At 42.3% G+C, this 24,610-nt stretch overlaps 6 protein-coding genes across 10 annotated transcripts; 4 read left to right on the forward strand and 2 right to left on the reverse strand.

The window, feature by feature from the left end:
* The first annotated feature begins 1,001 nt into the window (after positions 1 to 1,001).
* LOC124204928 (sodium- and chloride-dependent betaine transporter-like) lies at positions 1,002 to 6,720 on the forward strand. Of its 4 annotated transcripts, none has more exons than XR_006879167.1 (16): positions 1,029 to 1,713; positions 1,781 to 1,970; positions 2,961 to 3,205; positions 3,277 to 3,305; positions 3,392 to 3,497; positions 3,571 to 3,726; positions 3,840 to 3,960; positions 4,024 to 4,151; positions 4,218 to 4,357; positions 4,442 to 4,670; positions 4,813 to 4,925; positions 4,990 to 5,133; positions 5,232 to 5,432; positions 5,514 to 5,690; positions 5,763 to 6,335; positions 6,395 to 6,720. XR_006879167.1 is itself a non-coding variant. In XM_046602174.1 (15 exons), exons 1-15 carry the CDS (start codon positions 1,326 to 1,328, stop codon positions 6,090 to 6,092), a joined length of 2,697 nt encoding a protein of 898 aa, XP_046458130.1. In that variant the 5' UTR covers positions 1,002 to 1,325; the 3' UTR covers positions 6,093 to 6,720. The 4 variants fall into 4 exon arrangements, 2 of the variants coding, with proteins under 2 accessions (XP_046458130.1, XP_046458129.1); XR_006879166.1 differs by having other exon boundaries at positions 1,035 to 1,713; positions 4,990 to 5,148; XM_046602174.1 differs by having other exon boundaries at positions 1,002 to 1,713; positions 5,763 to 6,720.
* On the reverse strand, positions 6,511 to 9,806 carry LOC124204930 (protein tyrosine phosphatase domain-containing protein 1-like). 2 transcript variants are annotated; one of them, XM_046602176.1, is made up of 11 exons: positions 9,263 to 9,806; positions 8,702 to 8,782; positions 8,519 to 8,634; positions 8,320 to 8,442; positions 8,121 to 8,248; positions 7,990 to 8,045; positions 7,806 to 7,923; positions 7,579 to 7,741; positions 7,403 to 7,509; positions 7,052 to 7,321; positions 6,511 to 6,985 (listed from the first exon to the last, which is right to left on the reverse strand). In XM_046602176.1, exons 1-11 carry the CDS (start codon positions 9,583 to 9,585, stop codon positions 6,710 to 6,712), a joined length of 1,761 nt encoding a protein of 586 aa, XP_046458132.1. In that variant the 5' UTR covers positions 9,586 to 9,806; the 3' UTR covers positions 6,511 to 6,709. The 2 variants fall into 2 exon arrangements, with proteins under 2 accessions (XP_046458132.1, XP_046458131.1); XM_046602175.1 differs by having other exon boundaries at positions 7,806 to 8,045.
* A 971-nt stretch (positions 9,807 to 10,777) lies between these two features.
* On the forward strand, positions 10,778 to 11,422 carry LOC124205967 (copper-metallothionein-like). Its single transcript, XM_046603568.1, has 3 exons — positions 10,778 to 10,894; positions 11,036 to 11,134; positions 11,205 to 11,422. Exons 1-3 carry the CDS (start codon positions 10,810 to 10,812, stop codon positions 11,276 to 11,278), a joined length of 258 nt encoding a protein of 85 aa, XP_046459524.1. The 5' UTR covers positions 10,778 to 10,809; the 3' UTR covers positions 11,279 to 11,422.
* A 416-nt stretch (positions 11,423 to 11,838) lies between these two features.
* Positions 11,839 to 13,593, forward strand: LOC124205964 (developmentally-regulated GTP-binding protein 2-like). Its single transcript, XM_046603566.1, has 8 exons — positions 11,839 to 12,004; positions 12,075 to 12,235; positions 12,295 to 12,465; positions 12,532 to 12,675; positions 12,741 to 12,848; positions 12,911 to 13,270; positions 13,331 to 13,393; positions 13,459 to 13,593. The coding sequence occupies exons 1-8, from the start codon at positions 11,941 to 11,943 to the stop codon at positions 13,480 to 13,482; spliced, it is 1,095 nt and encodes a 364-aa protein (XP_046459522.1). The 5' UTR covers positions 11,839 to 11,940; the 3' UTR covers positions 13,483 to 13,593.
* Positions 13,594 to 13,824: 231 nt separating this feature from the next.
* LOC124205965 lies at positions 13,825 to 17,723 on the forward strand. Its single transcript, XM_046603567.1, has 7 exons — positions 13,825 to 14,450; positions 14,518 to 14,685; positions 14,748 to 14,873; positions 14,945 to 15,906; positions 16,114 to 16,328; positions 16,594 to 16,681; positions 16,807 to 17,723. The coding sequence occupies exons 4-7, from the start codon at positions 15,753 to 15,755 to the stop codon at positions 17,310 to 17,312; spliced, it is 963 nt and encodes a 320-aa protein (XP_046459523.1). The 5' UTR covers positions 13,825 to 14,450; positions 14,518 to 14,685; positions 14,748 to 14,873; positions 14,945 to 15,752; the 3' UTR covers positions 17,313 to 17,723.
* On the reverse strand, positions 16,325 to 24,600 carry LOC124205963 (homeobox protein prospero-like). The gene is made up of 3 exons (XM_046603565.1): positions 23,886 to 24,600; positions 19,367 to 20,740; positions 16,325 to 19,259 (listed from the first exon to the last, which is right to left on the reverse strand). The coding sequence occupies exons 2-3, from the start codon at positions 20,603 to 20,605 to the stop codon at positions 18,984 to 18,986; spliced, it is 1,515 nt and encodes a 504-aa protein (XP_046459521.1). The 5' UTR covers positions 20,606 to 20,740; positions 23,886 to 24,600; the 3' UTR covers positions 16,325 to 18,983.
* Between the last annotated feature and the right edge of the window lie 10 nt (positions 24,601 to 24,610).

Consider the following 24,610-nt stretch of genomic DNA (forward strand, 5'->3'; position numbering starts at 1 on the left):
TTAATCTCTGGACAGTTGCATCTCTTCTCTGATTACACTGCCTGGATAAAAAAAAAAGACCCATATCATCCTCCATCAGTTACAGCAGTTGGCCATTCTCAACGACCGAGAGTTGGACAAACTTCTCTCCAGTGTCAACATCACTCAAGTTGCTGACCTCTCTCTTGCGCAGAGCCTTTTTTGGCAAACTTTAACTTTAAAGGTATGTACTATGTACTTACACATTTTGGTGTTGTATAGCTAAATTTCGCGTTACGTTTATAACCCCGCTACCGAATCCGGCACTGCCGCAATGCGCTGTAGCAGTACTTCTATTTGTATAAAGGAAACAATGCTATTTTTCTAAGTTAAAAATTTACATACAATAGTTCTTTTTAATTTCTTTGTATTTCTTCAGTTGCACCATTTATGTTCTTTTAAAAAAGCAAAATTTTATCATTTTGTATCCCCACAGAATTATCCCCCCCCCCCGGACTATATTTCAGAAATTTTTCTAAGAATTTTTTTTTTCGACCTTGCTTTTCAGGATAACTTACAGTATTTCTTTAAAAACTAAGTCCGTTGTCTTTGATTTGGGTGGTGTTAACGCACTCCCTCACCTTTACGCCAACTGTAAAAAAATTGCCTTTTTGCGGAAGATTTTGTGATTACAGAATCATCAGCTGTGAAAGCTTGAACAGGGAAAAAAGTATCCATTGCCTCCATTGTCGGATGAGTTTTCAATAGCTTAGCAAATTTAATCGAATCCTTCGTTCATGAAGCTTGAAGAAAAACCGCCCATGCTTAGCAGTTGAATCACCGACAGGGAAAATCTAAGTTTTCTCTATAAGTATGAAAGAAACTATAAGATTTAAAAAAGGTAAAATTTAATAGAGTTACGTAACCATAACTTATTCATAATGCGTCCTGTTTTTATTATTGCCGGATGTTTTTGTGTTGATATTTGATATCGTGTTGAAATAGCCGCCAGAAGTATATCTTTGTTGTTCATTTCTTAAGCGCCAGATGGCTCCGGTAGATTTTGATTGTTATTTTTGTCTAAACTCACGCCTCACGGGTGCTCTGCGGGATTCATTTCACAACCACTTGTTGCCTTCCGCTAATAGTTGCTAGGTTAAATAAACTTTTCTCCCTTACTTTGTATCGGGAAAGTTTTTTTACATTTTGTCTGTTCCAATTTCTTGTCGTAAACTCAGTTTGCCTTCCGTTTAGAAACCAGGAAAGTGTTGTCGTATTGTCGTAGTCCAGGCAGTGTTGTGAAGACTGTCGGTTCAGTCTGATAAAACCTTTCCGGACGATAAAGTCATACGCATTCTTAGTTCTTGATGGTGTCCGTCGAAGGCGCATCAGCGGTGGAGCCCGCCAAGATCCACAACATCCCAAACCTGAACAATTTTTCTGGGACTGCTGACGATGAAGACAAATCAACAGCAGCTGATCCTTTAATTGCTCGACCAATAGTTATTGTTGCTCCAAAGCAGTATCTTTCCCCAGAAAGTGTTTGTCAGACTGCTGGGTTCATCAACAGTCAGAATCAACAGGTGGTGAAGTTTCCTAGCAATGTTCGCTTTGTTGTCCATCCAGTAGCAGAGGACGAAATCAGAAAAGCAGATGTGGAACCCCATGAGGAAAGTGGGAGCTGCCACCTTTCGGCACAGTCTTTTACATTTTTAGGTGGCCATTCATCTGCAGATGACATAAATGGACATTACAGTATGTATATGTTTATATGTGTGTTGCTGTGTTTTCTGTTTATTTGATGAAAGTTAATTTTTTATAGGTTTTTGGGGCTCTGATCCCCAAGCTCAGTTGACAGTCCGATCGATGGCTTCCATCGGCCTAGGCTCTTCAAATGGTAGGAAAATCCATTTGCGTAGAGTGCACACAACAGGGCACGATCTAGTTTCTCCTCTTTTGCTGTCTCCCAACGGCGAAGCCATCCAGCCTCCGTGGGCATTTTCTACCACAACGTAAGTCTCAATTTAACAATCGTACTTTATCTGTAGTTTTCATAATCTTGGCTATGCGAGGCTATTTTGCGAGGTCGCCAAATAGAACATTATAAAGATTAAGTAGCCGTGCGTGATTCGTCATATTAATATCCGTTGTGATAGAGAAAGCAAATGAAAGAGATACAGCGTTTTTCCTAAATATCCGTATAAAGGCCTTCGAATTATGCAGCATCGGAAACTAACAATGGTTGAAAAGCTGGTTGTCCTTGTGCTGGATCGAGTTGTCACGCGCTGATCAAAACAACATAAAAAGACCAATCATCCGTTGTTCCGAAAAACAAATTTTTTTTGTCGCCTACCGGCTGACGGGAACGGCTGGAAAATGTCGGTCACGGTATTCAAGTGTACTAACCTTGTCCTTCAACACCGGTCGTGATAATGAATGTGACAAGAGGCAAAAAAAAAGGAGGAAACACCCAATGAGTGAGAATATCCGAAACCGATTTCCCTATTTGGCTCGTACTACTCGGAAAAGAGTTTGATCAAAGGTTATAGGCTATAAAAATGAACGTTTCGGATTTCTCGAACTTTCGAAACTGTCCGAAACTGTCAATGAGGGACGTCCTTGTTACGTAAGTGGACACTACTGTTATCGCAAAAGTTGGTTGCGAGGAAAAGAAAATAATGCATTAAAAATGTGTCCCGGCGTCGACAGCTGATTGATCGTGAATGGCTTTTAATTAGACTATTAACGATGGCTAGACTGATAGACGTCCGTTGCGGTTGTCTGGAAAGCCAGGCGAAATATAGGTAATCTGTTATATCCGTAAACTGAGTTTCCCTAATCGGATATCTTCCGCACGACTGCCAAATGCCATCACGACTTGGTTCGTTGGTTCTCTGTAAAAAATGTAATCCGATTGTCGACGAGCTTTGTTTGCTTTTCGCTTGATTGTGCGGAATAATCCGAAACATTTGATATCACCTACTATGTTGCGTTATTAATAGGAAGAACGTGAGTGGGATGCTGGATGGGCCGGTGGACGACGGCTCCAGCAGCGACGAATCTTATTCTGACACTAGAAAAAACAGGCACAAACAAAGGAGCCGACATCGCCATAGTGCCCGGACAGATCGACACACTGGCCAGACATGGGGCTCAAAGGTAGAATTTCTGCTGGCCTGCGTTGGCTTTGCGGCGGGACTTAGCAATATCTGGCGATTCCCTTACACGGCGTTCAAAAGCGGAGGAGGTGATATTGTTCATTTCCACTTGAATTTATGTGTCACATTTATTTATGACATACTTAATGTTTTCCTGTAGGGGCTTTTCTCGTTCCTTACTGCATTATGGTACGTTGAATTCTTTCGTTTTTCTCGTGAAATCTTTCGTTGTTGACGTTGTGAAAGTTAATTGATGATGGATTGGATTCAATCAGGTCTTCCTGTGCGGCATTCCAATGCAGATATTAGAGTTGGCAGTTGGCCAATACACACGTGAAGGTCCTGTGGAAGCGATGAGAAACATTTGCCCACTTTTCTCAGGTCTCTCGACACGTTTTCTTTTCAATCCAAACTAGTCACAACCAATATGAAACGGATTTTTTAAATTTCGCAGGTGTCGGCGTTGGCATGGTACTCTTTAGCATGATGCTCAGCTGCTACTATAGCGTGGTAATGTCATGGGCTATGCTTTACCTGGGATCCTCTTTCAGTTCCCAGCTACCTTGGACCCATTGCAATAACACCTGGAACACGGATTTCTGCCACCAAGGTGCGTCACGCCGCACCGTCGATGACCAGTGTCTCAAATCCGCTAAAAGGGGAAAAGGATAGAAGGGTAATAGCGTTTCTGTTATTATTGTTTGTTTTTTTCCCGAATATCAGGTTCGCTACCTTTTCCTTCACGTCCGGATGACAACGTCGTCGGGGTTCAACGGCTTGTGGCGGTTGAAGTTGTCAACATTTCGTCACTCAACCGGACAACGCCTGGTCAAGAATTTTTCGAGTAAATATCGATTCAAGTTATCTGATCAATTGCGTAAATGATAAAAAAACAATTGTTTGGTAGTCGACGAATTTTGCAGATGACTAATGGAGTCACCGATATGGGTGATATCCATTGGGAATTGACAGTCTGCTTGCTTATCGCCTGGGTGTTGCTTTACGCCACCATTCGTAAAAGCGTCCGTTGGTCAGGTATTGCCGTGAAGGTTGCTTTCTGATTTCCTTGATCTAACGGGGTTTGATTACTTTATTTTCCAGGGAAAATGGTTTACGTGACAGCTACTCTTCCCTACTTTTTGTTATTGGCTCTGACTGGCCGAGCGCTAACGCTGGAAGGAGCCGACGATGGATTGCGCTACTTCTTCCACCCGGATTGGTCAATCTTGCTCAGTTCTGAGGTGAATGCTACTCTGCGTTTGATATTATAATTCAGTCCATTTCAATTGTACTTTTTCGATTGTTTCGATGGGGCGACCGTCAAGGTTTGGGTGAATGCTCTGGCCCAGGCGTTCATGTCCATGGGAATCGCTTACGGATGTCTGATGGCGTTTGCCAGTTATAATCGTTTTCACAACCCATTGATTCGTGACGCACTCTGCTTGAGCATGCTCAATTCCTTGACGTCATTGATAGCCGGTATCATCGTCTTTGCTGCCCTTGGTCACACTGCCTATGTTCAGAGCCTACCAATCGATCAGGCCGCCACTGACGGTAAAGGACCTTTGGATTCTCCGTCGATAATGATAACATATTCTTGGCGGCATCTCGATCGAACGCTCTTCCTAGCATTCAATTGGGATCATTCCGTTTCGAATCGTTTCGCCATCTAATATTTATGTCGGCATTTCGTCAGGTTTGAGCTTATCGCTGGTGATGTACTCGACGGTGGTTTCACAGATGCCCTTCCCACAATTCTGGAGCGTTTTCCTTTTTGTCATGCTCATTTTCATTGGTCTGGATACCCAGGTAATTCAGTCAAATGAATAAATAATGTTATCTGCGCTTTCTCATTTGAAATTTGGGAAATTAGTTCGCCACAGTGGAAGTGGTCCAGCTGACGTTGCACCGTTTCTTCAAGCAATTTTGCAACAAGAAAAGCGGTTTGATGCCTGACCTCGTTGTCATTGGCATGTGTATGGTGTGCTTCGTCGGAGCCCTTCCTTACATCACACAGGTTCATTATTTTCCAGTTGGAAAAAAACCCATAATTACGCAATGATTGCGGTTGGTTTTTTTTTTTCACCATGATCTTTTGTTGTTTTTTTCCGACAGGGGGGCATTTATTTGATGCATCTAACAGATTATTACATCGCCACTGTAGCCGTCACTTTACTAGCTCTGATTGTTGCATTTTCGACCGGAGTCCTCTACGGAGCCGGACGGCTGGCTCGTAACATTCGAGAAATGACAGCTCACAGTCCATCTCCCATCCTCATTATTTGCTGGGCGGCACTGACGCCTCTAATTATTTTGGTGAATTAAATAATAATTCACAGGTGTTTCCAGAGTTAATTGAAAATTTCATACGTCATTTGTTTGGCTTATTTACAACAGGGCGTGTGCGTTTTCCATCTCTGTGACCTTAAAGGCCTCGACTACAATCACGGCACGTACGTCTTTCCCGAATGGACAGTGGCGCTCGGTTGGTCCGTCGTGGCCTTTATTCTCGTACCTGTTCCGCTGTTTGGTATTGTTGCCATTTCTCAAGCCAGTGGAAAATCCATCATCCAGGTTATTCTAAAACAAAATCGATTGCGCAAGCCTGCGGGAGAAAATTTTGTTAAAAACATTTTAATTTTTTAGAAAATCGGAAACTCGCTGAAGTCACAGATTGCCGAATGTCCTTGTTGTCGTCGAGGCGTCCACGGGCTCAAGGATACCCATTCCATGGTCCACTTGGACGAAGATGCCCTGGGCAGCCCTCAAACCGCTTATACGTTCGCCGAGTTCGCCGCAGTTGCCTATCCGGATGATGGATCGCATACCGTCACTTCAGTGTCCTCGCTACCTTTTACGCCTTCCACTCTTAACTCGCCTCTCACACCTACCGTTGCCGTCCATTACCCATCAGATGAAGATTTGCATAGGCTAAGCAATTCAGTTGAAAGTAGGCAGCATCCTCCGACGGATTAGTAAATAACTATAGCTTCATTTAGGTCGAAACTATTTCGGAACTCTTTCGTTCATTTTATTTTTCTCCCTCTTATCAAATTTCCCCATTATGAAAGCAAATTTATTTTCTTGGTTCCGGATGATGAGCGTTTCATCGGGAACCGGTCGCTATCACAAAATCGTTTGGCCCTTGTCTGAAACCGAATACTCTCTATCTCATTTGAGGTTTCAACTGGAACGAGTAGGTTGCTATTTAAAAAAAAGGTAAAACATTCCTTTCTTTTTCGCCGAGCTTCTAGTTGAAAATCTTTTCCTTCACACAGTTTAGATTTGGTTTTTCCTTCTTTCTAAAGGGAGAGGAAGCGTGAGGAGGCGAGTAGACTTACGGAGTGGAAATACCCAGTGAAAACCCCTCGATAATAATTAAAGAAACTAGTGATTCGCATAATTTCAATTTATATTTTAGACGTGGCGATGGCTTGGGCCGCAGTCGATCAATAACGTTCACAAACTGACCTTTCGCAGATATATTGCCTGTATTGCGGTAATATCATAAAGACTTGTATATGTATTATTCTTTTCTTTTTTTTTAAATTTTGGTTTGACAGTTTGATTAAGGAACAATAATACAAATACCATCACTCTTGAATTGAACTAGCCGATTCTTCCGAAATCGTGACAACTTCGTTAACAAATAACTCGATAGCCGAATTGAGGAAATGCAGCAGCTGTGCAAGCGTTCCTTGACCCAATCTCTTCCGCCCGTCGCTTGGGAAATAGATTCCGCGAATGTCGACCGCTTGTTGCGTCAGAAGGCTGGCCAGTCGGCGATTCAGATCGAAACGGGCGTTATTCGCGGTCGGACACAGTCGCTGGATGAATCGTAGTAGATACTCGACAGTGTAGCGGGTCGCCTAGTTTAGTGAACAAACATTTTAGTTACCCTGCATAGAACATTATCGTAAACAATCAAATTTTACGAGATCGAAACGAGATAGGCAGATTGCTGGTTTGTCTGCGTAAACGACGATGTTGCTCAATTCCTCGTTGGTTAAAATGGGATTTTTCAAGTGCAGAAGCCAATAGAAGAGTAGCCGGCTCAAGATTTTAGGATCTCTTTCGGATGAGAGCTTCTTCCAACCTGATTGGCGCCCGTCCAGCGTTAAGCAGTAATCTTTAACCGTTGGGTGGGCCAACAAATCTGTTGGCGGGTTAGCCAGTAGACTGTTGACTATCTCTTCGAAAATAACCTGTTTTATTTGGTTATTACGCAAAGAAAAATGTCAGCTTTTCAGTCCAAATTAGAAAATCAACTTTCAAAGTCATTTTGCCTGGGTACTATCACAGCTGAAGAACGAACCACAATTCGTTTGCCCGACTGGCATTTGTGGTGCGTTTGGTCCATCTTTGAATCTCAGATCGTCCAAAGTATCCCATCCTTTTTCGAATATGTAAAACAAAACTTGACAGTTTCAATGATTAAAATGTTAATTTTTTGGAAGTTTACGTTCGTGTCCGCTGACTTGATAAGTCAGTTGTTTGGGGTCATCGAGAAAACAGAAGAAGGAGCGAGTAAAAGGCGGTCGACTTTCGTCCAGCCAAAAGTTGAGCGTTGGGGACGGATCTGCTCGGCAAAGAAACAGCAATCGCTCGCATATCACGTAAATGATCTAAATGGTTTAAAGTACAATATTCCCTCTCTCGCCGATATGACCGAAAGAAATCATTTTGAACCTTTGGAATGTAGCGCAAAGCTCTGGCTTCGTAGCCATGGAGAACTTCTTTCTGGTCCTCCAAGTGATGCGAAAGAGTGAACGGGTGTTTGGCACTCGAATTCTTGACGTCAGCCTTGCTAAAAAAGTTGATTTCATTAGGAAAAAAAAGGAGAAAGAATGCCGTTTGGAAAAATAGGAAAAACCTGGTGCTAAACACGCTGAAGCAGTTTATAAGGAACTGTTCGAATTCCTGAATCATCTGTTGAAAATTATTTTTTAAAAAAATCCAGTTAAGACAGCTCAAACAAGTTTGTGGCGAACGTTATTTGATTACCATAATCTGACTGGATGTCTGAACTGTATTAGGACGCTTCCGGCGAACATGGCGAATGGCCTCAACCGATCGCAACCGTTGGCTGTAAATGAGGTAACAGCAGAGCAGCACTCCAGTCCGACCCAAACCTGTGCAATTTTTGGCCGAAAAACAAATGAGCAAGGCAATTATTAATCAATCGATAACGCAGACGACATACCTGCGTGACAGTGAACGGCCACTTTGCCCTGATTAACGGCAAAAGTAAGGACCTTTACCGCATCCAGTAGCCCCTCCAGCGAACCGCTTTCGTAGTCTTTCCATCCGAAATTGTAGTAGAAAACTGGAGATCACGCAAATGGTTTTTTGAATTAAATCAACAAGTTCATGACGTCAACTAAAACAGCAATTATGCGTACTGTCTTTCTCCATGAAGCTTTCGGGTAGATAGGAGAATCCCGACGAGGTCAACGGTGGACCGCAGTGTGAATGTTCGCCCGCCGTCTGTAAATTGATGATGGTCTTGATTCCCAATCTACTTTCCCAGGTGTACAAATCCATTTGAGTGAAATTTTGATATTCTATTAATCGTGACATAATACCGTATGAACTGGCCGACGATATCATTTTTCTGGATAAGTTGGGCGTTCGGACGGGCCATAGCCAAAATGTCTTCGGTGATCCTTTAAGATATAAATAGTGAGAGTCTAAAATTAACGTCAATTCACGTGAAAGGAATGACTATGGTTCCGTGCAACCGAAAATCGATCCAATGAATATTTGATCATTTTCGGTGAATGTCTAGTCTACTGTACTGTTCGTCCGCGTTCTCTTTGTATTGCTGTCCATCTCGGCATTCCCCTTCTCCGCCCCCTTGCATATTTAAGTGGTAGCCCCTGTGTTTATCTATTCAGCTTGCGTGTGAGCACTGTTGCTGGCAACTGATCGCGTTGCTGTGGTCAATCGATTCACCACATCTCATCGACGACCAATTCTTTTCTAATGCGCTTACACTTGATTGGATATACTACTACTACTGCAAGCCATCAGCTAATGAAATTGACACGCTGGAAAACACGGTAAGGCGTCGAAAAATGTTCTTCTTATTTAAGTCCTTTTTATTAAGTTAATATTACAAATCCGCATTTAGAATGAAGACTCACCAGTGAGAATAAAGTCCATTGACGGCCATATCCTCCGCGGTCCAGCGATCACTCGTGTCGAAACGGCATTTTCTTCCGCCGCAAAAGGCCAGACAAATGACGCTGGCCGGCGTGTTTTTGCGCAAACCTTCCGACAATTTGGTGTAACTCGGTTGGACAACCAACGGAGGTGTGGCAGATTTCTCCGCGTTCTCCGGAAGTTTGGAAAGCGTGCTGGCGGCCGTGGAATCAGCTGGAACGTCGTTTTGATTTTTCGCGACACCTGGAGACACAACTTTGGACTTTTGGCGGAACAACATTGACATATGGCTCCTTGCCGCCATTCTGAGAATCGAATGATTCAGCAGCGAGCCAACGACTCCATTTCGTTTCCCTTTTCTAGGTGTACATACATGCGGGTTCGGTACTTGCGCACCACAAAATGAACAACACACATGCTGTCACACGCACCAATTCTATTGGTTCACTAAATGACGTCGAGATCGACGTCGGGTCGACATTTAGTGCAATGACGACTAACAAACGTACGTTAGCGATTGTCCATTTTTAGAATCTCCTCCAAGATTTATTTGATGCGCTTCCGTCAAACTGACAAGATCGATCATGCCTAAATTCTGTTCTCATTGCCAAGGTAAGTTAATTGCTGACAAGTCCCTTGATTTTGATCGAATTAATGTATTTGTATTCAAATGTTTTCATACTTTCTGTATTTAGGTCCGTGCACATGTGGGAAGAACTGCCCTAGGTGTGCCAGTAAAGAACCTTTAACTTCACCACAAGATGCGACTTGCAAGTGCTCAGCTTCAGGTGATAACCGCGTTGAAAGCTTTAACAGTCGTCAAACATTATTTGCTGTTTTTCAATTAAATATGTAGGGGGTTGCACTTGTGGTCCCAATAATTGCCGTTGTGGACAGAATTGCTTTTGTAAAGCTTCGGCCTGCTGCAAATGAACACCGTCAACATTTCGTCTGATCGAACGTTTATTCCAACATTTTCTTAACCATGTTTGGAAATTTTTCCCTGATTGTTTCTCTATCTCTAATGTCTATCCAGAGGTTCTTTTAAAGTTTCATGAAATATTCAATACATTTCGTCAGTATCACTGAGTATGTCTTTTATTATGACCTGATTTCCATATTCGCTCGATTTATAGCAGCCTATTAAGAGCGGGGTATAGTAGGCGAGTTCTAAAAAGCTTTATGCGACAGTTTCGTGAGCTGGATTATACGTTACTGCTAAATGGTCTAGCGCCAATTATACTCCTACACAGAAAATAATACCGCAGCAATCAGCTCACTTTTATATTGCTTCGAAGAATAAGTCCAACCGAGTGCTCTTTGTCACGAAATGCAAACAAATTCAAATGGTGGCCTACGCGTATTTATTTAGGATAATGAAGTGTGAAAAATTGGGTATCGTCTTGTGCAATTCTGGCTAAAGGGATGACGTCATAAATATCGACGGTAGGACGTTTTTAAAATAAAAGCAACGTTGTCATTAAATATTTTTTTCAAGAGGATCCACTTGTTAACGTCGGATCTGAGGATGTTTTCCAGCTGTATTCGATACCCTTCCGTCAAACTGACAACAACAAGACCAGCCATGCCTAAAGAGTGTGTTCGTTGTCAAAGTAAGTTACATTTAATTGCTATTTAGTGCCTCGATTTTGAATTTCATATTTATTTGTGCACCATCTGTTTCTCGAATGTCTTGAATCAGTGAATGACGTGTTAGATTTTTACCTTACAAACTGTTCGTACTTTCTGTCTAGATGGGTGCACATGCGGGGACGACTGCAAGTATGCAGCCAACTGTATCAAATGTCCCACAGCTTCGTCACAAGGAGAGACTTGCAAATGCTCGACTCCAGGTAATGTTCGTATTGAAAGCTTTAATCGCCGACAAAAAAATTAATAGCTTTTTCACAATTGGTTGTATAGGGGGTTGCACATGCGGTACCAATTGCCAGTGTGGAGCGAGTTGCGTTTGCAAAGCTTCGTCCTGCTGTAAATGAATATCGTTGACGTGACGTCTGAAGAATTAATCCAACATATTCTGAAATCATTTCTGGAAACTTTCATTACTATTTCCCTTTATCGTCTAGATTATATATCCAAATTCACAAAACGATATTAAAATACATTTCGTCGATCTATAATTCTTCGTAAGAAGTATTTGCTTTTTTTGTTATTACCTGATTTCCATACCCCCCTTTCGGTTGGCCATTTTCAGGCTGTTACTACACAGTGGAATAGGCAAGTTATAAAAGCTTTATGTGGTAGTATCATGGGATTGCACTAAGTGATCGAGCGACAGTACTTTTGCAACAGGAAAACCTAGCAAATGATAACGCATCAATCGAGAGTATCAGGCGCTGGTCTAGTGGTCTGGTATCTGTATAATTACCGAGGATAATAATAGCAGTTGAGAGCTCAAATGTAAAAAAAGTTCAGTGGGTTGTTAACGCGTATTTATTCAAGGATATAACGAGACATTTTTTTTTAAAATTATCATTTGTATTGTTTGTATTTGATTTTTGTTTACCGCCATTGCGTATCTTCCGAATGGCAACGTTGCTTTTGACTGCCATGCTGAAGGCCTAAAGTTGGTCTGCTGTCACTTTGATAATTCCAGTTTTTGTGTTTTGTTTTCGACGACCATTTCCCCTGAACGAAAATGGGAATTCTGGAAAAGATTTCCGAGATTGAAAAGGAGATTGCCCGTACTCAGAAAAACAAAGGTTTGCGTCCATTATTGCTTCTTTCTTATGCGGATGTAATGTATAACAATACTTTTTGTGCACCGTGCAGCTACCGAATATCACTTGGGGCTGCTGAAAGCGAAACTTGCAAAGTACCGTTCGCAACTATTGGAACCCTCCAAGAAAGCTGGAGAGAAAGGAGAAGGCTTTGATGTACTTAAATCCGGAGATGCCAGGGTGGCATTAATTGGATTCCCATCTGTCGGCAAGGTGTGTTAAGGTTTAAAATTGTTTAAAATTTTATTTAACACAATCCCTTTCTTTCCTAGTCCACCCTTCTTTCAACTCTAACCAAGACCCAAAGTGAAGCTGCATCATATGAGTTTACAACACTGACATGTATTCCTGGAGTCATCGAGTATAAAGGTGCCAATATCCAATTATTGGATCTCCCTGGAATCATTGAAGGGGCTTCCCAAGGAAAAGGCAGAGGAAAACAGGCATGTCATGAGTTTCTGGAATGCAAAATTATAATCTTTGAATGAGTTTTCTTTATTGTGGTTTAGGTTATTGCTGTTGCAAGGACAGCTGACTTGGTTTTGATGATGCTTGATGCTACCAAGGGAGATGTACAGAAAACCTTGTTGCAGAAAGAGTTGGAGAGCGTAGGAATCAGGTTGAACACCAAAAAACCAAACATTTACTTCAAGGTAAACTTGACAAATACATAGAGCAAATGATTTTTTCTTTACTGAAAAATACCTTACATTGATAGCACAAAAAAGGTGGTGGTATTGCCTTCAATGCTGTTTGTCCATTAACCAAAGTGGATGAGAAACTGGTTCAGCTAATTCTTCATGAATACAAAATTTTCAATGCTGAGGTACTAGTTCACATTTCCTAAATCGGAAAACCTGACGTTGTAACGTGTTTGTCTTTTCGTAGGTTTTGTTCCGCGAAGACTGCTCTGCCGACGATCTGATTGATGTCATATCTGATAACCGGATCTATTTGTCGTGCCTTTACGTTTACAACAAGATCGATCAAATTTCGCTGGAAGAAGTTAATAGGATTGCACGACAGCCTCATTCTCTAGTGGTTTCCTGTAACATGAAGCTGAACCTCGATTACTTACTGGAGACTCTCTGGGAGTACTTGTCCTTTATTCGAGTTTACACCAAGAAACCTGGTCAGCCCCCCGATTTCAACGACTGCTTGATTTTGCGACGAGGCGTTTCTGTCGAACATGTTTGTCACTCGATCCATCGCACGTTGGCCCAAGTCTTGAAATACGCGCTTGTTTGGGTAAATTAATTCACTTTACCTTATGAATGATGCAAATTAATGATCTTGTTCCTTTTATAGGGTACGAGCGCTAAATTTAATCCGCAACGAGTTGGTTCACATCATATAGTGCATGATGAAGATGTACGTTCAACACCATTAGAAAGTTGTTGTATTTTTAGCTAATTGGTTTTCTTTTCTCCTTCTAGGTAATTCAAATTGTGAAGAAATGAAAATTCTTCTTGAGCTTTCTGAAGAGGTTCAAATGCCGAAGAACGAATAGGGGAAAAGCTTTTTGTTATGGTTGGCTTGAGAATTCAAATAAAACACATAAACACCTCTCACATATTAGATCCGACTAATCCGTCGAAATTACCGCCAGAAGGAGTTTTGTGTGAATTCTTGATGAGCTTTAAACATGACTTTGAAATTAGCTTAAGTAGTGCCGGCGAACGGGCAACGTTGGAATATTTCGATTAAAATCATTGGGGGAAAAAATATTGCAAGAAAATAATGCAAACAAATTATTTGCCTTTTGATGAAAAATGGACAGTCATTCCCAGGGTCACACAGAAAGAAAGGTTTTTTAGTCCAAACCCAAGAAATTTGGCCTTGCTGTCCTTGGGTAATTTGACATGGCCTTCGTCTGCTACGATTACTGTTAGGAAGGAGGTAGGACGTCAAAGTTGTAGCTGCACTTCGACTCCTTTCTTTGATCCTTTTGTGATCTAGCTAGGCCAGTTAAAACAATAAGGGAAATCGAAAATATTTTAACCCTCCTTCTCAGTTCCAAGTGCTCTTTTTTTAAGCAGAGAAGCCATTTGAATGTGATGCTTCTTTGTGTTAACTTCTAGACTAGCTCCAATGTTCCCATTGTCTCAGAACCCATCTAATTCCAGTTCCAGTCGTGGAAATGGCCGAAGTTCGTCATCTTCTCATAATAACCCCCATAACCGAAATTATGGGGCAGCCTTTTTCCAGATGATGACTATTGCCCTCCTATGCACATCTTTGGCCCAACCATCCTGGCTTTCGCTCACAACCAGGACAAATTCTGCCTCTCCCAGATCGGGGGAAAGCTGTCCAAAACATCTCACATTATATCAGTTCTTTGACTATGGCTATTTTGAGACTGGAGATTCTAGAAATAGTACAACTATTGTGTCACCTGTGAGGCTTTATTACCACTCTGCGGTTGGGAGTAAGTTCATTTTCTTTTTCGTTTTTTCTCTTGGTTGTTTATTTCAACAATTGATCTTCTATTGCAGCAATGGGTTGCCTCACCCCAGCTATCGTTAACATGTTCAAAGTAATTCTGATGTTGGTGATTTTTGCCATCATTTTGTGTTTCATTGGTTTCCTGCTGGATGTGTTGGGAACTAAGAGCCGTCTGTCCCTCACAGTGAGATCTAATGGTTTGATGACCATTCCAATTGGTATTATAATCTTGTTTTATCTCTTTAAAAAAATCTTTTAAAATTCCAATCTTTCTGTGCAGTTTTAATTTGTGCGGGAGTAGTTAGTCTTGCCTACTACATAACTGTTCTCTTGGAAAAAGAAAATCGCCATTCTTATTTTCTCGAAGTCTCATTCGACTACGGCTTTTTCACCCTCTCATCTGCAGGTAATTCCCTTGAAACGACTAGTTGCTATGCATGAATAGTAGATTATCGTGTTGGTTTCGAATCCATCCAGGCGCAACAGCTTTACTTGCCACTGCCAGCGCCCTGTTCAAAAGAATGGGTGGACCAGAACGACGCAGATCTCGATCTCGACACCGACGTTCACGTTCTTCACGAATGCGTGACAGCCGCCTTATGCTCGTAGATACCATTGAATCTCCCCCATTGGTTGGAGACCCTCCACCACCCTATTCTCTTTGATGACCGTTTCGATTTTTATCATTTGCTTTTATTTTGGTGATGTCGCAATCTCACTTGACTGCATCTTTTATTTTTTATTTCATTTTTAGAACTGCATCGCCTGAAGTAACGATTGACTCCTCGATAATTATTCATATACTTTCTCGTCGCTTTACACTTATTTTACTTTATATATATATACATAATGAAATAACTGCTTCCTTTTGTCGCCCGACAATTTTTTTTAACCTCTACGCTCTACCGGCTAAACTGACCGACGCGCAAATACATTCTTTTGTATCAGTCATCATTATCTCGTGACTTTGGTCATCAAAATATTTTTCCCAGAAGTCTTCATTACTATGTAGTTATAAAAATGTAAAAGAAGGGGGGAAAAAAACTAGAAAAAACGTGTTTGTCACAAAAAAAAACTATAAAAATAAAAAAGGATTATTTCGACTGTTTAGTACAATAAATAAACGAGTTTGGCAATGTCTCTCATCCTTCTGTGTTATTGACCGAAGGACATTTGAACTGTTGGTTCTTTTTTTTATTTTTGGTTGTCTGGAGAGAAAGAACTGGGTGTTGAACTTGATATATACATATATTAATCGGGTTTATATAGCCAGAAACGATCGACCATGTATGGTGCTGAATCAGATAATGGAAATTGGGACCACATGCTTGATGGAACCATAGAAAGTCTCTTTAATAATGCAAATGCAGAGGAGCCGGGAGAACTTGGGAAACTCGATAACCAGCACCAGCTGCGAACTTCATCGTCAATGTTGGCCGGTATTATATAAAGTTTAGACCATTTCCGCCCTCATGAGTGACCTGATTAGTGTACGTTATTTCCGCCCATGTTTGTGTGATGATAGAATATCCACATGGGACTTTCTTCCTCACTCTTTCACATGAGGCTAATGGAAATCAGCTGATATGTTTTGTTTATGTGAAATGTTTTTTGTTTTTGTTTTCGAATTGATTCATCTTAATAAGGTGCTGAATGGCTGGAGGCAGATGGAATACAGCAGATGAATCAACGAGTGACCTCAATGTCAGCTGCACTAGATGAAATGGAGTGGGACAGAAGGAAGTGTAAATCATCTCTAGGTGACTGCATTCACCAATTTGAGCAGTTGAAAGCTGGAACTTCTCTCTGGATGTGTCGACTTGATTTGCTGCAGCAGGCAATCAGTTACGATCCTGATATGGTAATAGCATTGGCATTTTATTCAAACATCTCCAAACTTGCACACATGAAACACACACACACATAGATAGATAGATAGATAGATAGAGAGAGAGAGAGAGCAATGAACATCTGCATATACCAGCAGGATTTCACATCAACCATCATCAATTCAGCTATATGTGTCCCTGTCTTTTAAAAATGCATTTGTGTGTGTGTCTTTTCGTGTTGTGTTTTCTTCACATGTCTTTATTTCTTTTTTATTTTGCTTGCCTAACTGTGAACAGGTCAAAATGGGGAGGAGCAATGATGAGGGAGACCTGCATGTGATGATGAACCAGTCCCAGCAGATGATTCGCCCAGAGAAACGTGGAGGTATTTATCGATTTGAAAACGATTCAATTAAGGTTATTGGATTATTATTATGATTATTTTTTTACTTTCTTTTTGTGTGTGTGTGTGTCGTCTCTTTCTCTCTCTCCCGTTTCTGGTTTTTATAGACGTTGACCGAGAGGAGGAGGAGGAGAAGGCGGATGGAAGAAACTCGTCGTCGCTGCACTTGGCATCGTTTCAAGGCCCTGACAACGGCGAGATTCTGAGCCGGATTGATCTCTTAAAGAAGAACGCCGTCTCTGTTTCTAGCGGCAACCAGCCGCAGAGAGACGAGGCCCAGCAGCAGCAGCAGCCCAGTCATGTTGTTCCTCCTCCTCCTTGCTCGCTGTATAATTTCTCCTCTTCTCGGATGGTGACGATGAGCCCACCAGCAACGACAGCAACGAAAGCGCCCGGTATGAGCAGCAGCAGCAGTAGCAGCGGCCAGCAAAGGCAAAGAGCAGTCACGTCAACTGCTTCTTCTCTTGCACGAGGGGGAGGAGGGGGAGAAAGAGAAGCGGATGAAAATCGAGCCAAGTTGCCCCTGCCCAAGCTGCTCCTGCCATCATCCCGTCAAGTCAAATTGCCAGAAACGCTTGAAGCGACGTCGCTGCTGGAAACGGAGACGGGCTAAGCTGCTACACCGAAAAGAAGAAGTAACAAACAAGCAAATAGCAACGACCACGACGACGACGACGACGAGGGGTGGGGATGATGGGGGGGGCTGGAGGAGGACAAAAACTGAACGAATAAGAAAATAAGGACACAGAGCCGGAAAAAAGTTCTAAAATAGCGATCCACACGGGGCCCGCCCGTTTCTCTATCTACTCCCACACTTTTTTCTTCTTCTTCTTTCTTCTTGTTTCTCGGCAGCTACGAGGCCGAATCGATCAAAATAATATCCCGAGGTGAGGCTATAATTACTTGCGCACCCTGCGTCACCTTCTTCCTCTTCTTCATCGGGATGTGTCTCACAGTGTGTGTGTGTCTGTCTGTGTGTGTCTGTGTGCTGTATCTATAATAAAACTCACGAAAGAAAACTCAACGGAGATGCAGTTGGACGAAATGGAGAAATGGCGGTGGTGGGGGGAGGACGAATGGAGTTTTTCAGAGATCAGCGGGAGGGAGAGCAACTGGGGAGGGAAGGAGATTCTGGCGTGACACTTTTGACAGTTTTCCCATTCGGTAAAAAAAAAAAACGGGAGAAAAGGTTGCGTGACCGGTTGTTACCAGAATATTACGGAGGCAGGAGGAAGAATTAAAAAAAAACGAACATATACAACAATAATTAATTTCTGAAAAATTCACTTTCATTTCTATTCTACCAATTTTCTTTTTTTTTTTAGAGAGAGAGAAAGAAAAACAAATGGAAGAAGAAGAAGAAAAATCAACGGCGAAAATTCTGCATTGCGAAGAGACGAAAAAAAAACAAAATTTTTCTTTTCTTTCTTCTAAATTTCCCTGTTATTTTCCTGGACAAGATGAATGGTCTTGCGTAACTTGCCCCGTGTGTCTGTGTGAAAAGGAAATAATTCAGATTGAGAGAGAGAGGAGACAAACTCGACACGCAACCAAATGGAGGAGGAGGGTCTACAGCAAAATGGCGAGAGCTAACAAACAAACAAACAAACAGACGTTACATACACACACACACACACATCAGTTATTATCACAAGGCACTTGTCACTGTCGTCGTTTCTCTTCGTAATGGACACACTGACATACACACACACACACACAGAGTCGAGAGACGCTTTAACCAACAGGGGGTAATAAGGGTAGTAACGTCTAACAGGACAGATTTACTCTTTTGAAAATAACAATAGAAAACAAAAAGGAGACAATTAATTTCCTTTTTTCTTCCTTCCTTCCTTCCTCTCCTTGTTTTTACGATCTCCCATTTTTTTTTTTTTAACTTTTAACTTTTCTTTTTGTACACTCCACAACAGAGCAAACTCGTTCATGTCGCCGGACACGCAAGAGAAGACCCGTATTATTACACACCAACAAATGAGAAATTATGCAAACAAATCTGAAAGAAAAACAAAAATGAAAAAATTGCCAAAATTTCTGGTTTGTTTTTCTTTCTTTCTTTTCTTCTTTTAAATTAAATTAAATTATTACAACAGAGACAGAACATTTTTTGAAGGGGGCGATTTTTTGAAATTTGGCGGGAATTTTTTTCTTTTTTTTTTTAAACCTAAAAAAAACGATAATTTGTTTCTAAACATTTCGGGATGTTATATGTTAATTTCTTGTTTTGTTTTATTTTAAATAATTTTTTTTTTTCGTTTGTTTTTTCCATTCAAACGGGAGAAGGTGATCGCGGCGCTGGTGGAGATGAGGCGTCGTCGCTATTGATCTCCTCGTTATCGCCGGCGCTGGCGACGTCGTCGTTGGCGTTTGTCGATCCAGACTGGTGGAGATCTTCTCCGTTTTTGCCCTTGGGCACGGCGGCCGACGACGACGACCCCCCTCCTTGAGAACTGCGACTGGCCGATTTGAGCTGGGCAAGCTCGGCCGCCGTATTCGGATCCTGTTTCTTCCATTTGGTTCGGCGATTTTGAAACCAAATTTTGATCTTTTTTTTGGTTTTTTGGCGGGAGCGGGAAAAATTTAAAATTTAAAATTCGAAACTTTTGTTTTTTTTTAAAAGAATAATTTAGGAAAATGAGACACTGGACTCACCTGTGAGCCGGTGACGTTGAGCAGACGGGCCACTTCCTGGCGTTCGTTGGACGATAAATATTTCTTCTGTTCGAAGATCCGTTCCAGCTCGAAAAGTTGTTTGCCCGTGAAGGTTGTCCGCGTTTTGCGCGGACGAGATTGGCCGTTGCCGCCGGAATCGGCCGCTCCGGAATTGACCAGATCCGAGACCATGACCATGTGATTTTGATGCTGCCCATCTTTATTCTTCCGGCGTTTGTTGCTGCTGCTGTTGTTGTTGTTGTTGTTGTTCGATGGCTGTTGCACTTGCTGGACGGGCAACATGACTCCGGCCGACTCGTTGCCGGCGGCTGCCACGGCCGCCGCCACGACAGCCGCCGCTGCCGCCGCCGTGTTGGTGTCCGACCCGTGTCCGTCGTCATTGGCCTCACTGTCCGTCTCGCCGCCGGCCCTGGCCTGAGATTCCTGACACCGGATCACTTCACTGGTCTGCCACAGACGGGCAGCCGTCAAATAGTACTGGAGCACCGTCGAGAAATTGGCGGCCATCTGCAGGTGCGGCTGGACATTTCCCCACTGTCCGACGCCGTCCAGGTCGCCCTCGTCCGTGCCTCCGTCACTGGCCGGCTCCCCCATGGCGTCGACGGCCATCATCCCCTTGGCCCGCTTGATGGGCGTGGCCCCGCTGACCTCGCGCTCCCGCTCACGTTGGCGGCACTTGCTCTTGTCCAGGCTCAAGTCCAGCGGCTCGTCACTAATGTTCACCGTCAAGTCGGCCACGTCGACGCAGTCGGAAGCCATGACTTCCGCTTCCTCTTCTTCTTCCGGTTCCTCCTCTTCTTCTTCTTCTTCGCCTTCGGTATCGTCGTAACGACGACCTAACACGAGTTGCTGGAACTGATTGTTGTTGTTGTTGTGTTCACCTTGTTCGATTTTGCAGATGTTGCCGTCGACGGCGGTGGCAGCACTTGAGGGATTTTTCCAGCCGAGGATGTCGGCGATCGAGTGGCGGGACGACAGAGGCGCCGTCTGATCCGCCAATGTGAATGACTCGCTCCCGTAACGCACGTGATGCTGATGCTGCTGCTGTCGATGGTGATGGCTCCGCTTATTAGTGCCGGCCTTGTTGTTGCTAGCACCACCGTTGGGAGAGATGGGAGCCACTGGAGCTGCTGCTGCTGCTGCTGCCGTTCCCGTTGATGAAGATCCTCGACGATTCAAAGCAAAAGATGCTCGGTCCGGCCGGCACCACGTCGTCATTGCTCATCAACGGCAACGGATCACCGGCCATGGAGAGACGGACATACAATCAGCCCGGAGAGGAAAATAAAACACAAACAAAAATTGTTGTTTTCCAGCCCAAAAGGTATGCAGGTGTCCTCCAATTCAAAAAATCTGTTTCATTCAAGAAAAATTGGGAGAAAACAAAAAACTAAATTATTGAATGAACTGAAATTGTTATTATTTGATAAGAAATGATGCTATAGTAATATTAGAGATAGAGTTAGTCTAAGAAGGTGGGGTCTGGTGTGTGGGGCGCCTTTGCGTGCGTCCGTGTGTTAATAAGTGACGCATCGTTTGGCTTCTCATTTTTGTATTCTCATATTTGGTTGACGACGGTTCGATGATGTGGGCGACGTGAAGCAGCCGGATGGTGCGGTATACATTATAATAGTTCCCCCCCCCCTCCATTCTCTTTCTCTCTTCCTCCTCCCCCTTTATCTCGACTCACGCCAAATAAGGCCGTCCAAAAAGAGCCCGTTTGCGTTTGCCTCTCTCTCTGCTGCTCTGTGCAAGTTCCTTTTGTCGTTAGTTTTTTTGCGGGCGCCCTTTTTTCTTCTTCTTTTATCGTTTAATATCGTCGAGTTGAGTCATCATATCTCCGCCTCTTCTTTTTCTTCTTCTCGTTGTCGTCATACACGGAGGAATGATGGCGGTCATCCTCCCTCCCTCCCGTATGGCATTATGAAATCAAATCTCTTTTTCGCTTCCCCCCAACCACCAGATAAAAAGGATAAAATGACTAGGCGAAATTTCTACGGGTGAAAGAAAAACAAAAACGGCCAATTTATATCCTTATATTACGGCGCTCAATTGATGAATTTGAGTTGCGCGCGCTCTCTAACTCTCTCTCTCTCTCTGTTAGCTGGAGCTATTGATTCATGTGTACAGTATGGATATAACTCGCATATGGTTTGGTTTACCGACTCTCTACTTACTGTATACTTGGAATTTTTATTTTTTTTTAGTTACAGGGGAAAAAGTTATTTTCTATTTTCTGTTTTTTTCCATCCAGAGAGTTGACGGAGCAACTGTGGAAATCAACGAATTAGTGTGTGTGTGTAATAGTCACAATTTGGCGTCGGGTTAGACTACAGCTGGTGGAGGTGGTGGTATAGGGGACCTCTTTTTGATTTTGATAAATATAGGATGTTGTGCTGTGTGTATGTACGCATTCCGGGGTAGGAAAAGGGGAGTCACGCTCCAGGGATCTCAGCGGATGAAAGAGAAAAGGAATTCTTTTTTTTTCTTCCATCTTCTTTCAGAGAGAGAGAGAGATACCCTTATAACCGAATCAGAGATTCAGAACTGACTTCTATTCCCGGAATGAACGCGGGAGGAGTTTCTTTCTTAAAAAAAGTAGTAGGAAAAAAAATTGTGGGCGGAGATAGATATTCTCTCTCTTTTCAGAATGTATTAATGGACGTTACATAGACAATACGCAATCGTTCCCTTCTGTTTGGTTCGTTTTTCCCCAAAAAGAAATTTATTTCAAACGGAGTGGGGAGCTAATCGATGTTGTCTTTTTTAAACAACAACAACAACTTCTTTTTTGTTGTTTTGTTTTGTTTTATCTTCTGCCATTGTGGGAAAATGTTTCTAAATGGGTTTACACAGCGGGGTTGTTTTTTCTTCTTTTTTTTTAACATTTCACGTTCCCGGGGACGGTCGGGACCCAATTAAAAATGAGAGAAACAGTTGGGTCGACCGAGTGGATTTTTTTTTTGTCTTTTTTTTTTTATTTCTCGCATTTTGGCTGCGCGCATGACCGGATCGCACACAGCTGATTTGTGCGTGCCGGACGACTCACGCAACGACCGTAAGAAAAAAAAAAATGAATCAGACGGACAAAAAAAAAATCGCCCGAACGATGTGAGAGAGATAGGAGAGAAGTAATAAGGAGGGAATGGCCGTGTGCGCATGATGTAATATTCACGAGTGTGTGGCCAGCCAAAAAAATATATCTAAAGATGAAGAAAAAGGGGGGGCTGGGCTTATCCCTTATTTGGCTACACACAAAAGAGAGGATGGGGGGAATGTGTCGAAGCCAAACGAGTGTCTGAAAAAATTAAAATTAAAAAACAAGACAAAAACCAAAAAGTTCAACCGGAATGGTGAAATAGTGAAATACAAATATCATTCCCGCAATTGATTACGCAATGCCGTCCACGATCGTCCCGTGGAAATTTGGTGGAAATTTTTGAAACAGAAAAAAATAAAATAAAAAGATCTTTCAAATATATAAGCGCGTGGCGCTGTCGATCACGTTACGAATAAATCATTTTCCAAACGCCCACCCGAATCTAAGATTTCAAATTTTTTGGTGTGTGTGTGTGTGTGTGACTTTGTTGAACCAAAATTAAGAAATCTAAACTCGTTTGGATTTCCTTCGCTCGACCTTGCCAAATAATAGACTTAGAGCCAAAGGAGAAAAAATGTCTATCAATCGAGTTTCTTTTATTCCATTTTCGATCGACTCATTTCGGGCTAGGGATTTGAAAAAAACAAAACAACAAAACTGGACGGGATATTTCAATTTTTGTTTTTCTGGCACTGCGTAGTTGAAAGAATATAAGAAGTTGCTGTTCTTTTTTAAAAAAAAGTTTGGACGAAATGCTTTGATCTTAGCCAAGTAAACGCGTTCGGAATGCGGACAAACGGGATGATGAACAAGGAGCTAAAATCTCCTTGCCTGTTTATAACGAAACCCGTCGACTGAGAAGAAGACGAGGAGGAGGAAAAAAAAAATACAGTTCGTGTCAAGTTTGAACGAGATAGAAAAACAAGAGCTGCAGGGGGTTAAAAATGAAAAAGAGTCGTCAAGAAAATAAAAAAACGAAAATGTTTCTCGTCTAAATGTCGTGGGCCTGCCCGTCGAAGAAAAATAAATTCGTCCCACACACAAACGGGTCCGAGGCTTATAATACTCCCAAATGTTTTTTTAAAAATGAATAAATCAAATCATCAAATTTTTTTTTTCTTTTTTTCCCCCAACCAGTTTCTTAGATTTTTATAACTAGAAAATAGCTGGAAGCTAAAAAAAAAATTTTGGGTTTTTATTCCAATTTGTAATTCAGATTTTTATTTATTTTTTGATTGGCCAACTGTCTTTAAAAAAGAAAAGAAAAATTAATTTCCAAATTGCGCCACTGTGTTTTTTTCTTTTCTTTTGAAAGCGCAGACACGCGCGCCAAATATCAAATGAATACGAAATTACGTTTATCGGTTCGGTTCAGACACGTCAGGTTTTTTGACTCACCTTTTTTTTTGTTGTAATATTCTTTCGGCAGGGGCCGGTTCCTTCCAGCACACACACACACACACACACACACAAAAGAGGTGGGAGGGATTTCCAATGGGTTTTCGTCTGATGATGGTGTGTTGTGTAATTGGATGATGATGTCACTCGGTGGGCTCTCTCGCCAATCCCGATCTTCTTTCTGAATCAAAAAGGCCTTTACACACTCACTCACACACTTAATGTGTACACACACACACTCACTCACTCACTCAAAGAACAACCAAACTTTTTATTTTTCTTTCGTCCGAAGCGCGGGACAATTTGAAAACCAAACACAAAGTCTTGAAATTGGTTCTCCCGGGTCACACACACTAGACTAGACACTGAACCGTTTTGAAGTCATCAAAATGAGACGAGTTGATTGAATCAAAATATATCGACACAGCCCACTTTTAATTTGGTCAGGATATCTAATAGATGACGTAATAACAATAAAAATCAAATAAACGGCGCGACGACGACGGAGGAGGAGTAGTGAAGAATCGGGAGACTGACAAAAGTTTGCGGGCGGGTGGTGGTGGCAAGTGTGTGTGCCAGTTGCGTTAGTGTGTGTGCGAGCGGGCGCGTGACTCTGCCGCGACTGATGGCGATATAGCTCGCGTATGAGCGGGTCTATAAAAGCGACGAGTCAAGAGGAAGAGAGAGAGAGAGAGAGAGGACATGTATATAGACACGAATGGGTA

Source organism: Daphnia pulex, chromosome 10 (genome assembly GCF_021134715.1).
Source record: "Daphnia pulex isolate KAP4 chromosome 10, ASM2113471v1".
Taxonomy (NCBI): domain Eukaryota; kingdom Metazoa; phylum Arthropoda; class Branchiopoda; order Diplostraca; family Daphniidae; genus Daphnia; species Daphnia pulex.

What these genes read in the sequence shown, in the direction of transcription:
- LOC124204928 (XM_046602173.1), top strand. Translation starts at nt 1,326, where the DNA reads ATGGTGTCCGTCGAAGGCGCATCAGCGGTGGAGCCCGCCAAGATCCAC. An exon ending in CACAGGTTCATTATTTTCCA is followed by an intron (nt 5,149 to 5,231) that starts GTTGGAAAAAAA and finishes TTTTTCCGACAG; the next exon opens with GGGGGCATTTATTTGATGCA. An exon ending in TGACGCCTCTAATTATTTTG is followed by an intron (nt 5,433 to 5,513) that starts GTGAATTAAATA and finishes TATTTACAACAG; the next exon opens with GGCGTGTGCGTTTTCCATCT.
- LOC124204930 (XM_046602175.1), bottom strand. Translation starts at nt 9,585, where the DNA reads ATGGCGGCAAGGAGCCATATGTCAATGTTGTTCCGCCAAAAGTCCAAA. An exon ending in CTTTGCGCTACATTCCAAAG is followed by an intron (nt 7,742 to 7,805) that starts GTTCAAAATGAT and finishes TAAACCATTTAG; the next exon opens with ATCATTTACGTGATATGCGA. An exon ending in TCAGCTGTGATAGTACCCAG is followed by an intron (nt 7,322 to 7,402) that starts GCAAAATGACTT and finishes CAAATAAAACAG; the next exon opens with GTTATTTTCGAAGAGATAGT.
- LOC124205967 (XM_046603568.1), top strand. Translation starts at nt 10,810, where the DNA reads ATGTTTTCCAGCTGTATTCGATACCCTTCCGTCAAACTGACAACAACA. An exon ending in AGAGTGTGTTCGTTGTCAAA is followed by an intron (nt 10,895 to 11,035) that starts GTAAGTTACATT and finishes CTTTCTGTCTAG; the next exon opens with ATGGGTGCACATGCGGGGAC. An exon ending in TTGCAAATGCTCGACTCCAG is followed by an intron (nt 11,135 to 11,204) that starts GTAATGTTCGTA and finishes TTGGTTGTATAG; the next exon opens with GGGGTTGCACATGCGGTACC.
- LOC124205965 (XM_046603567.1), top strand. Translation starts at nt 15,753, where the DNA reads ATGTATGGTGCTGAATCAGATAATGGAAATTGGGACCACATGCTTGAT. An exon ending in TCAGTTACGATCCTGATATG is followed by an intron (nt 16,329 to 16,593) that starts GTAATAGCATTG and finishes AACTGTGAACAG; the next exon opens with GTCAAAATGGGGAGGAGCAA. An exon ending in TCGCCCAGAGAAACGTGGAG is followed by an intron (nt 16,682 to 16,806) that starts GTATTTATCGAT and finishes TGGTTTTTATAG; the next exon opens with ACGTTGACCGAGAGGAGGAG.
- LOC124205963 (XM_046603565.1), bottom strand. Translation starts at nt 20,605, where the DNA reads ATGACGACGTGGTGCCGGCCGGACCGAGCATCTTTTGCTTTGAATCGT. An exon ending in TCAACGTCACCGGCTCACAG is followed by an intron (nt 19,260 to 19,366) that starts GTGAGTCCAGTG and finishes ACCAAAAAAAAG; the next exon opens with ATCAAAATTTGGTTTCAAAA.
- LOC124205964 (XM_046603566.1), top strand. Translation starts at nt 11,941, where the DNA reads ATGGGAATTCTGGAAAAGATTTCCGAGATTGAAAAGGAGATTGCCCGT. An exon ending in GAAAAGGCAGAGGAAAACAG is followed by an intron (nt 12,466 to 12,531) that starts GCATGTCATGAG and finishes ATTGTGGTTTAG; the next exon opens with GTTATTGCTGTTGCAAGGAC. An exon ending in AACCAAACATTTACTTCAAG is followed by an intron (nt 12,676 to 12,740) that starts GTAAACTTGACA and finishes TTACATTGATAG; the next exon opens with CACAAAAAAGGTGGTGGTAT.